Source organism: Centruroides vittatus, unplaced genomic scaffold (assembly GCF_030686945.1).
Source record: "Centruroides vittatus isolate TY-2023 unplaced genomic scaffold, ASM3068694v2 contig_884, whole genome shotgun sequence".
Classification (NCBI taxonomy): Eukaryota; Metazoa; Arthropoda; class Arachnida; order Scorpiones; family Buthidae; genus Centruroides; species Centruroides vittatus.
In genome coordinates, this window is record NW_027122576.1 from 684,791 (window position 1) to 698,445 (window position 13,655).

The following is a 13,655-nucleotide window of genomic DNA, read 5'->3' on the forward strand; positions in this document are numbered from 1 at the left end:
AATTTGTTTATTTACCTTTGCTGGTAACCCTCAATGTTAAATGTATCTGCCATTTTTGCAACAAATTTCCCATGAGTCAATGCGCGATGTTCACTGAGTCACATGATGTTGTGAATGAGCGCCGCGAGGTCTTTTACTTGGACTTAAAATGTCAAATGTGTGCTTCTGCTTGCCGTACAAGTTTAACATTTGTACTTGCGCCTCAACCTCTCTAATAGCAAAGTGTTTACTTCAAGATATTTAGATTCTATTTGCCACATATAGAAACAATATAACACAATAGACATTCAGTGATGAAAAAATAATATCACAGGAGGAGGCTGTGCATATGAATGATTTAATCCTTCCCACTTGAGAATTAAAAACATTAAATAAAAGTTAAAATTAAACAGTATATTGCATGTAACTTTGCATGTAAGCTTAAATTCTTAACATGATTCTATAAGAAATTTTGTTTTGACATACAATCATTACCATTGTGAAAGCTAAACATCTGAATGGCTTATGGCCAGTAGATGAGCAATGGTGACTTAAGTTAATGCAGTTTTGGAGCGGAAATGTGACATAGATTAAGTATGGGATAATTGCAGTTTTGAAGTAAGGTCAGTGTTAAATGAATTAATTGTAAACATGGCTTTCATAAGAGAAATCTGTACTATAATGTCTAAATGCATAAAAAGCAGTAGTTCATTAAAGAAGGGTTAAAGTAACTGGAACAATGATTAGAATGAATTGTAAAAGTCAAATAAAAAACAGTAATAATGAAAAGATGAGAATTACAGCACACAATGAGCTAGTAACAAATATTCATGAAGTTGTAGAAAGAATCATTGTACTGATTTTATTTAAAATATTTGCTATATTTTCTCTGAATGACATTTTATTCCAAGTATTTTTTTCAGTTTTATTTCCTTAAAAATTATCACTACTATGTTTGGACTTTGAAAAATTGACACTGAAGCATATTTTGATATTTTTTATAGTTATTTAAATGAAATTATTATTGAATTTTTTTAATGTTACATTTAAAATAACAGTTTGTTTTTAAAGGATAACAGATACAAATTTGCATTTTTATATATTTTTTAATTAAAAGATTCATATTGTATTAGTGCCATATTATAAGTAAATGAGTGATCTACAGAATATTTGAATTTTAAGACCAATATCAATTAATCAACTTAAAAATATGAACATAGTGTGTAGTATTACATAATACTTTTCTTCTAAATAAATATCAAAATTTTGGTAGGTAATAGAGGAGAAAGCAATGTTCATATAAATGAAAGGTAAAGTATATAAAATAAATATCTTAGTTTTTAACTAAGATTGATCAGAGAATAAAAATAGAGGAGATATGTTAACTTTTAACTATTTTTATTTCTCATTAATCATTATCAAGACAACCACTAATTTTTAAAGTTGTCTTAATAGATCTTTTAGATAATAAAAAATGTTACCTTTTCTATGTTAGACCTTATTTTAAAGGAAAGAGTGAAATAATTACAGTATTTAATTTCTTAATCCTGTTTATATAGTTACAGTGATTAACCTAAATTATCTTGGATACGTATGGAATTCTGTTGGCAGTAACAAATATGTATTATAGCTGCTATCAGAACTGTTCTGTTGCTTTTTTTTTTCTTTTTGATATAATAAAATTGTAGGGATAAATATAATAATAAGGAAGTCAGATATGTGCATTTTTATTTTTATAAATTTTAAGAAATTAAGGTATAGTAACACAAAATAAGCAGTTAGAATATGACACGTAGTAGAATAACATTCTTACATTTCTTGTTGGGAGAATTTAACCTAGTTAGTAAAAAAACCAGAGAGAACACGAGGGGGCGCTGTAGTTAGTTGGCGAGAGATTTAAAGAAGCTAAAGTGAAGTATGTTAAGCATAACTAAGTTCCTGTATTCGTTTGTTTAATAATTTATAAGTAAAGGTTGTTAGGTTATAACTGAAAATGTCTTTTCTTGTGTGGATAAAATCTAATATTAACAAGGTAGCAGAGAGTGGTTGTGATTAAAGATTTGACATAGAAGTTGTCAGATTCATCAAGAACAACTGAGTTGCCATTTTGTTGTGCCAGACTAGACTCAACAAAAAGCTGTTATTACCACGTGTAAGTCAGCTTCTTTGTTTTTCTCACTCATTTAAAATTAATTGCTAAATACTTGGGGATGGAAACGATGAAAAATTGATGAAAAATAACTGGAAAAACTGGATGTTTCAAGTTAAAATATTACTAGACAGCAAGGACTGCTGGAAAGTTGTAACTGGAATGCATAAAAAGCCAGAACACCCTGACAACAATGTTAGTACAACAGAGAAAGAAAAATATGAGAAAGTGTTGTTGATCTGGTCCAGAGCAGAAAAACTTTCAAATTGGTAATAGGCAGTACAGTAACAGGAGAGGCACTTTCAGTAATAAGAAATCATAAAACATCAAATGAAATGTGGAACAAACTGCTTATCATGTATGAGAAAAAGTCATATCTGTCAAAGGAAATTGCACTAAAGGAATATCACTTGTTTAAATATGAAGATGGAGAATCTTATAACATCTATGTTTTCTAGATTAGAAGGAATAAGAGAAAAACTAAGAATCTTTGACAAAACTGATGATGATGATTCAGTGGTATGCAAAATAATTACAGTCCTTCCACCAGAATATAAACACTTTGTGACAGCATGGGAATCTATGGACAAGAACAGAAGAAATCTTGAGACTCTGATGGCAAGATTAAAACTGGAAGAGTCCAGGCTTAAACAGGGAGAGATTGAGAAAGACAATGGACAGGCTGAGGCTCTACAATGTAACAGCAGATACAGTAAAAAAGAGAACTGGAAAAACTCGAGGAAACAGATGAAGAACAACAACTGGTATAGTTTGTTTTGGGTGCGGTAAGCCAGGACACAAACAAAATCAATGTTTTACTACCTGTAGAACAAGTGGAATAAAAGGACACATTGCCAAAAAGTGCAAAAAAGGAAAAAAGAGTTAATGTTAGTGTAGTTAACCAAGAAGAAACTGAAGCATGGGTCACTGGAAGAAATCAAATGCAATCCAAACTAGATATATGGATTGCTGATAGTGCAGCTACTGATTATATGACAAGCAGGAAAGAATGGTTCAAAGAATACAAACAATACACCTCTCCTGTAGTAATGAAAATGGGAAATGATTCTGAGATGCTGGCTATTGAAGAAGGTTCCATAGCTGTGAAATTTTCTCTTGCAGATGTGCATATAAAAGTGTAAAGCTTACAAGAGTTCTTCACGTACCCAAATGTGGAAGAAATTACTGTCTATCATAACATAAGTTGAGAAAGGACTCACTCATGAGTCTGATAATGAAAAATGTCTTCTAAGAAGAAACAGGCAAATTGTGGCTAAACGTTTAAAAGTTGGAAGACTACCACATGCTTATGACAGTAGTAATCCAATAGGGAGAAGTGCCATTGACCCTTTGCAACTGTGGCATGAAAGATTGGCACATCATAATAAAAGACATGTAAAAGATGTATTAAAGTGAATGGAAATTGAGGTGACTAATAAATGTGAAGATAATATCTATAAAGGCTGCATGATGGGAAATGCTCATAGGTTGACTTTTAGCAAAAGTGAAATTATCACTCAAGAAATAGGAGAATTAATTCATGTGGATATTGGAGGATCAATGGAAATTAGTTCTGTAGGTGGCTCCAAATACTACATCCTGTTCAGAGATGATTTCTCGAATTTTTGAACTGTAAAAATACTAAAGGCAAAAGAAGCACCTGACCATGTAAAGAACTTCATAGCATATATAGAGAATCAAACAGGAAAAACAGTGAAAGCTATTTGTACTGGTAGAAAATGTGCATTTGTGAATCAAAAATTGTCCAATTACTTAGAGGGTAAGGCATCTGTCATCAGACAACAGTAGGGTATTCTGAACAAAATGGAAAAATAGAAAGAGATAAAATAGAACAGTAGTTGAGCTAGCAAGATCCATGCTGTATGCAAGAGGCTTGACAAAAACTTGTGGGCTGAAGCAATACATACAGCAGTTCATGTCATAAATTTGACAGGTAAAAGCAATGTCATAGACAGAACCTCAATTGAAGTATTGACAGGAAAGAGAATCTTCATTTGATCATTTGTGTGTATTTGGCTCCAGATGTTTTATGCATGTTCCTGAAGCTAGAAGACAGAAATTAGACCCAAAGAGCAAGGAAGGAATCTTTGTAGGGTATGATCAAAATATAAAAGGATACAGAGTTTTGGTTGGAGGAAAGGTTGGAATCTTCAGAGATGTTGTCTTTGACAAGGAACTAACAGCAACAACACAACTGAAAACGGATGTGGATAAAAGTGAAATAAATAATCATCCTTGTTATACTAGTGAAGAAACTAAAGTACAAGTGCAAATGCAACAAATGATAAGGAAGACTACAAAGCAAAATTGAGAAATAGAGAAACTTTAAAAAGTGTAAAACCGTTTCAATTACATGAGCTGCCAAGTGCAAACATAGCTGAGATTGCAGAACCACTCACTGTGTTTGAAGCAGTACAATCAAATGAAAAACAATATTGGCTAGCAGCAATGAAAGAAGAATTGTGCTCTAATAAAGAACAAGACCTGAGAATTAGTGACTTTACCAAAAGACAGGAAAACTATTGATGGGCCTAGTAAATGGATTTTTAAACTAAAAAAGAAAACCAGATGATTCAACTGAGAGATATAAAGCTCGACTAGTGGCCAAGGGATATACACAGAAACAAGGTGTAGACTATAAGAAAACATTCTCATCAGTGACAAAGTTTGAGACAATCAGAACTGTACTCTCAATAGCAATAAATTAGGACAGCTTGTTAAAGCAGTTTTATGTGAAAACATTCTTCTTACATGGAGATCTGAAGGAAGAGATTTATATGAGCCAACCAGAAGGCTTTGATGATGGAACTGGGAGTTTGCAGACTAAACAAGAGTTTATATGGTCTAAAACAAGCACCTCGATGTCAGAATGAACCTATATCTAAAACAAGCACCTCGACGTTGGAACCTATATCCTTTTTTAATTAGAAAGGTTGTTTCTAATTAAAAAAGGATATAGGTTAAGACAAGCAGATCCTTGTTTGTATATCAAAAGAACAGAAAAAGGTCTGACTGTGTTAGTACTGTATGTGGATGATGGATTAATTGCAGGTAAAGATGCAGAGGAAGTACAGAATCTTCTAGAAGAATTGAAGTCAGAATTTGAAATCAGATATTGTCAAAGCAATATTCAGCTGGCAGACATCATAACCAAAGCTCTGCCTAAAGAAAGCTTTGAGTGGATCAAGAGCAGGTTGGCAATGGGTTAGAAAGGATTGTTGCTCAGAGATTTGTATTCTCTTTGGTTTTTGACTTAAGGGAAAGTGTTGGGAGAATTTAACTTAGTAAGTAAAAAAAAACCAGAGAGAACACGAGGGGACGCTGTAGTTAGTTGGCACCAGAGTTAAAGAAGCTAAAGTGGAGTATGTTAAGCGTAACTAAGTTCCTGTATTCATTTGTTTAATAATTTATAAGTAAAGGTTGTTAGATAATAACTGAAAATGTCTTTTCTTGTGTGGAGAAAAAGTCTAACATTAACATTTCTTATAAAAATAAATAAATAAAATGTGCATATGTGGTTCCTGCACTTTAATCTTCTTTTGATGATGATTAATGACCTTTGAGCTCAAGCGGTGACTGGTCCAAGTACCTCACTTTTTTCAACATGTTAGAAAATAATGTCAGATCACACAGATCTGGACAGAAAGTGATGATGCTCAGTTGTTGACAAGAGAAAAATTCATTTATTGTGTATTCAGTTTATTGTGGAAGATCCATTTGCAAGCATTTTCTAAGGGCAGATCCATAGCTACAGGAGATCATGAAATTGCTAAGCCCCCTCGGTTTAGTCAGCAGTGCACATAGGCAGTATATATAATACATGCTTTTGTTTTCATTACATAAACTTAGATTACTGTTAACATTTTTTTACACTTGGACTAGCTAATAGACCTTGTGCTTGCTGGGAAAGAAAAAAAATACCAGTTACAATTTTTTCAACTTTCCCCTGTAGCCTCAATGATTTATTTCTGGCTTTGGGTACAATTTAGAAAGATGATTCATTGTGGTTTGACTGTTTACAGTGCATAGATCTGTTGTAGAAAAGTTGAATGAATTTTTATGAAACGTGTAGAGAGCAACAAAACACACAAAACAGAAAGGAGAGTTATTTTGAATTACAACCTTGCCTTCAACTGTATACATACAGATTATGAAAAAACCTCCTTCTTTATATCTACATAAAAACACAATCATATGGTTTTCAGAATACTGTGTAATGACAAGAAATTAACAATTTCTCCTGCAAGTTTGGCATTTATTCAATACCTATGTGGTATTGAATAAATGCCACATAGGTATTGAAACAAATACACAAGCAGATTTGAAATGTGGAAGCCAGGAATCTCAACTGTAGAATGAAGGAACACAAATAGGCTGTAAGAAATGATATAATCGGTACTGCTCTTTTTATTTAAGAGTGGAGCCTAATGTAGAAGTACTGTGGGAAGATTCCAAGATCACAACTAGTAACCATCTTATATAATCTAAAGTATTTGGAAGTCCTTGAAATTTATAAAACAAATTGAGTGCAAAGTTGCATTAACTTTTGTGACGTGGACTCATTTTCCACTATAAGGAAATCTTTATATGAGTTATAACCATAAAAACTTTGACTTGCTGCTAGTTTGTTTTGCTTATATTTTAGGTTAATTTTATCCAGTTTATAAATAATAAGTGATTTTTGTATTCTGTTGAATTTTCGTCTATGTTAAGCCTAATGTAAATTTTTTAATGGCATCACTGTTCTTTTTAATGTCCGATATTGTGGCATTTCCAACTCCATATTTTTGAGCTAAGCTTGATCCACTAGCACCACACTTCAACTGATCTATTATTTTAAGTTTATCGGAAACACTGAGAACAATGCGTTTACATTTAGTCGCCATTGCAAACGGTACAACAACTACAGCATGATCTGTTACATGTATAAAATTCTCAGATCCAAAATTAATGTCCCTGATGGAAACGGATTTCGATTCAGCATGAAACGCATCCCGACTAGGGATTGCAATCCAGCTGGATGTTTGCTGGACCAACATCATTCCATCTGGATCCAGCACAGATGTATTTTTGGTGCAATAAAGTGTTATCTATCTATCCAGCAATTTATGGTTTTTTAAAGAAATAAAACATTTTTTTTCAAATACTTAAGAAACTTTTATTATTTAGACTGGTCACTATAAATCAGTAAAACTTCTTACACATTTAGGTAGTAAACTTAACTTTGACTTGGTTTAACACTTGAGATAGAGATAATTAACTTTAAATGTTTAGTTAGATAATAATTATAATGTAAGTTAAATAATAGCAAAGGTAATTCTACTAATTAATTTATATTAATATATTATAATAATGTAAGGACGGATAATCAGTGGCTAAGTTGCTATCAGTCTTACCAGTTTTCTTATATAGGCTCTACATATCAGTCTGTAGTTATTTATAAGTAATTTAATTATTAGTGTTAGTAATTAGTAGTAGTCTAGTAGTTAGTTATTATTATCACAATCATGAATCACATACATTCATATCATCATATATCTAAGATACTGATACTCATTAATTTAATTAACTATTTAACTAACTAGGTAGTCTCAGTTTCTCACTAATTTTCAAAATAAAATTGCCTAGCCTAGCCCACTAACTAGAATAAAAGTTAAAAACTCTTACTTAGTAGAATTAGAGTAGAAGAATTTTAAAATATTAGTCTTGTCTTGAATAAAGTATTTTAAAGGATTAAATAAAATTAAATCAATCACTTCTGTTATTTTTTGGACTTTTCTGGAAGTAGGATCTCAAGAAACAAATGGTATTGATGGTGTTGTCTCCCAACTTACTTCTTAATGAACTACATATATATTTCGCTGCGAGAAGGCCCTTTCCGCCTCTACGCTAGTTGGTGTCAGGGTCATCAAATAATCATAAATCATTCCGTCACATGATTCATTGACGTCACAACCGGCTGTAAATTAGAATTATGCACCAGGACTAGGAGAGGAATTACTTATTTTATTTAGCACGAAGACACTTTATTTAGCTAGAGCAGAAAGTCAACTGGCAATTAGATCAGCAGAGGTAAAAGGGCGGGCGGTGTGGTGTAGAGAGGGGGTGTAGCATGTGCCGCACTGAGTGGCAACGTTGCTCTCGCCGTCGAGTGATAGCACACGTAGCAACGCAACAATGCAGACTTTTGTGCCATTATTTAGAAAGTTAATTGAGTATTTGCAGATCCTTAGTGCTGGATCCAGCAATTGCAGTCCCTAGTCCCAACACACAGTCCTCAGAAAAACACCACACAAAAGTGCCAGTGCTGATAGCTAAAACACACAAACCAACAAAAAAAATATTGGAGTAGCCCAAGACATAGCCAAAGATTGCAGCGCCACAACACTAGCAGAAATTTAAATTTGCCGACTGGAACGCTTTCGGTTAACCAACGTTTCTGTTGATCGGCTTTTGGATAAACAATGCTCTACTGTATACACTTACCAGTTGTTTATATATGAACAGTGAAGCCAACAGTTTAAAAAAGAATTTTTTTGTTGTAAATAATTTTCGACCTCCAGTACAAAACAGTTATAAAACCAATTTTTAAACATTTTGCATGTAATCCATGCTTTGTTATTAGCTCTCCAGTGAACAGGAAGCATTGATTTGTTTACATTTTTCATTACATGTGGATTTAACGTATGATTAATTAACATTGGCTTATTTATATGTTCTCCAGCTGCATTAGAAACCAAAAGTAAAGTTATCCTGTCTTTTGATGCCTTGAAACCAGAAGCAGAAGTCTTATCTTTTGCAATGTATAGAACATACATTGCAAAAGATAAGACTGTTGGGCATTTTTTTTTTTCCAATACAAAGCAAATTCATCAACGTTATGGACTTGTTCAACTTGCATAAATTAGTCTTATAATGTATGACCCCTATAATGCGATTTCCTACAACACGAAACATATTCCCGCATTGTATGGAGTCTACTCTATTGTTTTATATTAGTGTTGAAAGTTTAATCTCATTTATGATGAAACATTTTATATTTTTCAATATAGTTCATCTATATGTATTTATTTTAAATACAAAGTTTTAAATTGAGTTCAAATTATTTTAGGCTATTATGACAGAAGAGGAGACAAACGTAAAAGATCTCGTTCACGATCTCCTGTCAGAGATCAGTGGGGACAGCAATCGTGGTAAATAATTATTTAATATTTAATATTTAACAAAAATAAATGTTATGTAAATATTTTTATGGAAATGGAAAGTTTCTTTTATGTCTATATAATTTAGAGTTTTCTTTTAGAAATAATCTTTTCTGTATGATAATTAAAAATTATTAAAGATAAGCTTTCAATTTTTCAATGATATAATTTTTTTTGAAGGCCTGATCATAGTTTCAATTCAAATATGCCTAGAAGTGGAACAGAACAGTTTGAAGCACATAAAGATAGTTCGGTAGCTTTAGATTTATGTAAGTAAAATTTAAACTTAATGGCCAATTTAAGCGTTTGTTTTTTTTTTGTTTTTAGTTTTAAAAATATTATTTTGATTACAGATAATTCTGATCTGAATTTGATCATTGATAAATCACAGTTTTCAGCAAAACCTTTAACTACAGAAGGTTTTGCTTTCATGTGGGCGGGAGCTCGTGCAACACACGGTGCACTACAAGGCAAAGTGTGTTACGAAGTTAAGGTAATATGATTTAATGATAATTTTTAATTTAATTATTAAAATTGTTTTATTGTATAAACTAGGAAATATTTTTGTAAATAATTAGTTTTTCAAAAAAAACCTCTTTATATGAATTCTCAGTCACAATCATCATTTTTTATTAGAGAGCAATGAGTACAACAATTCTTATAATATTCTTATATTAAGTATTTAATATTTTTTGAAAAATAGTTTTTTGAAATTAAATGTATTATGTTGAGAGTAGATTTACAGTTGAATTGATTTATTTTGTAAATTAATATCTCAGATTAATATCTTATAATTAAGATGGGTTGATGATGATAAGTGCAGAGTTCAGACGGTTAGGAGTTGAAAGTTGAAATTTGGTACATAGTTAGCATTCATCTTGAGAATGTACTGCACAATAAGAAGGGATTTTTTGAAATTCCCTCCCAAAGGGAAGAGGGAGAGGGTTAAGAACCCTCAAGAACTCTGCTTCTAGTGTACTATTTTAGATGTACTTCTTTGCATTTTTGTGGGAAATCAAACACATGTTTAGACCCATCTAAAAATTCTCTAATTAGTCTTGGAAGAGGGGGGACCTAATTCTTGTACCCACTAAAAATGGGTAAGATGAGCTATAATCTAATAATCTTAATCTTCGCTATCGTTACTTTTTGCCTGAACGATGCTGGGCTCATCTGCTAGTTATATAATGTTTTGTTATTTTTTGAAATGTTATTAATTAAAAAGATGAATCTTTTTCCTTATTTTTCCCAGATATACTCAGAAAAATAAAAGTGTACATTTTTTATAATCTCGAGTTTTTTGATGCTCCAAATTTTCCATGCACAATTTTATTTTACCAAATTTATTCGTTCACTGTTCACTACTTCTCTTAATTGCTAACAATTTGATTAATTTACATTTTGATCGATAGATGGCTGTACTTAGAATATATTATGAATGTTCTTGTTGCTTTCTGAAATGAATAATTACATTTGGTTTTTTTACAATTATAATGAATTACTTAGCATTATATATAAAAATACTGTTTTTTATAAGATAAAATATTTACTAAATTTTTTTGCAAAAATCATTCCGTATTTATCAGTATGTAAATACAATCAAATTGTTAGTATTATGATTTGTGTTTAGTATATGTTTCAATCAAAAAGGGGCATGTTGTTCACAAAATATTTTGTTTTGATTGGAGGGCTTTTGCAGAAATAATCATTATTTAAACATTTATTATTTTCCCTAACATTCATGATGAGTGATGTGGAATATACTAGTGATACTTATGAAAATTTGGTTGATTGTGGAAATGAAGATGATGGTGAATGTGTCTTCAGATGGCGAAAGCTTGTGACAAAAACTTTGCCTAATGCCAGAGAATGGGTAAAAGGGATTGAGGATGATCCCATACCTTGCATCTGCCATGCTCCGCTTCTCCTTTCACGGAAAGTAGTGAAATTCATTGTTTCTGATGAATATGAAAATATCTTACAGTATTTTGAGAGTTACGTGGATAACAATATGATCAAATTTATTGTTGCACAGACACATATAAAGACCGAACAGAAGCTGAGAGAAATGACTGACTTAGAAAAACAAAAGCGGTGCTTAAAAATGTTAAATGAAATGAAAGTATTTTTAGGAATACAAATTCTAAAAAGCATTGTAAGAAAACCTGATGAACAAATGTATTAGTCAAATTTAGTGGTTGCAGCTCAATTCTTTAGTAAAAGATCAACATATTGAAGATTTTGTCAAATAAAAAAATACCTGCAATTTATAAATGATGACTATGATTGTGAAAGTCATTCTTACCCTAAATTTTATATTATGAAAAAATAGCAACTAAAATCAAGACAGTGTATGCTCCCGAAAAAGATATTGTAACTGACGAAAGTCTTATTCTTTTCAAAAGACGACTTGGCTGGGTATAATATATACACCACATGAATACACCATTTTATTCCTGTGATTTGGAATAACATATCACATGATTTGTGAGTCAAAGTCTGCATACATGCAGGATTTCATAATATATACAAGAAAGAGAACTAAGTTTGACAGTAATTACAACAACCCTTTTATTTCAACACAAGTAGTAATGACACTTATCAAACCCTTTCCAAATAAAAGTTATAGTCTCACTGCAGGTCATTATTACATGTTACTATAATTGGCATGTGTGCTTATTTCTAATAGCACTGATATGTTTGAGACTATAAAGCTTACAAAAAGCAATATACCAGTGAATATAAAAAATGAAAAGTTGATCAGCATCTGTCAAATTACTGACTCTCACAAAAGTGTGGAAAATATTATTATAAAAAGAGGGTTTTTTCATATAGATTTGGCATTATGGAATTTGTTCCTTATCTATCAAAAATGTGGAGGAAAAGAAACAGACTTGAAGTATCAAATAAATTTAGTAGAATGCATAATGGAGAAATAATTATTATTATTATAACTTTATAACAGTATTATATTATTACATTTTTGATATTTTTCAGATATGTTTTATTACATGCAATTAAATGTCAAATTGCATAAATTTCAGGTAATGCAACAGCTTGATGTAAGTCATCTTCCTCCGGAAGAAATAAATCCTCATGTTGTTCGTACCGGTTGGTCAATAGAGAAAACTTCCATGCAGCTTGGTATGGTTATATAAATCCATTGTATTGAAGGATGTGATTATAAATTTAATAAACGATTTCTTAAATAATTTTTCTATGTTAATTTTTTTTCTAACAATTTACTTTTAGGTGAAGAACCAGATTCATATGGTTATGGTGGAACAGGTAAAGCTTCGACTAATTGTAAATTCAAAGATTATGGAGCACCTTTTATTCAGGGAGATACAGTCACATGTTATTTGGTGAGTATTTATATATCAACAAATAAAATTTTAAAATATTTTCTTTTACAATTTACAGGAAAATTTTTCTGTAAATTGTTTTTCCTGTTGAAAAACGATGTAGTTAATCTTTTATATTTTTTTTCTCTAAGCATGTTTTAATTTAAAAAAAAAAAGCATTATCCTGTGAAATATAATCAACTTATATAAGGACATTTATATATATTAAAATATTGTTTCATGGATACCAAAATCAGGTAAAATTAAACAATGTAAAGAAAGAAAACATTAAAATAAATATCAATTGTTTTCTTATGCTAATTATTTATTTTTTTATAAATCAGAATGACAAGACCTTTTTTTTTCAATAGCAATTATTTTTTGTAAAATTTTTTTTAACAGAAACTTTCTGCAGAAATTAGAAATATGTATAGTTTTATTAAAACTGTAATTATTTATATTTAAATGAGACTACATTAGAAGAGTCAAAAATAAAGATGAGCAAAATATACAGATAGATTATTTATGAAGAGAAATAGAAGTACTCTCCATATACCATACTATGAAGTAGTATAAAAAGAAATATAGAGAAAAAATGGACTACATTCATTTTTCTTTTGTTGCAATGTTAGAATTGTTGTGTTGATGTCATTTTTTAAAAACCCTAGATGTTAGAGCGGTGGCACACTCGGGATTTAATCTTGAACGTATAAAAAACTTTTTATACGAGTTCAATAAAATTTCACCATATGTGACTGTCAGTTCATAAGTACTATAGAAATAGAAGATACAACACAATATATATAAAAAAAAAATGAATTTTAACAAGGGAAATGGTTTTGGAAAAATTTTTAGTGTTTTCCCCCTTCTGTTTGGAGATTGCCTGGGACAGGTGTTTTTCTTCAGTGAAATAGCTTTCTCTGATGAAAAAACTTAATAATCTAGGATATTAAAGATAAA

General features: G+C 30.9%; 1 protein-coding gene across 1 annotated transcript in view; it reads left to right on the forward strand.

Moving 5' to 3' along the window:
- The window catches only part of LOC136983642 (heterogeneous nuclear ribonucleoprotein U-like protein 1), a 57,155-nt gene that overhangs the window by 20,231 nt on the left and 23,269 nt on the right, over positions 1-13,655 (forward strand). Inside the window, exons 3-7 of the mRNA XM_067280442.1 lie at positions 9,261-9,342; positions 9,532-9,620; positions 9,705-9,844; positions 12,396-12,495; positions 12,604-12,716. Coding sequence (XP_067136543.1) covers positions 9,261-9,342; positions 9,532-9,620; positions 9,705-9,844; positions 12,396-12,495; positions 12,604-12,716 — 524 coding nt within the window. The remainder of the gene's footprint in view (positions 1-9,260; positions 9,343-9,531; positions 9,621-9,704; positions 9,845-12,395; positions 12,496-12,603; positions 12,717-13,655) is intronic.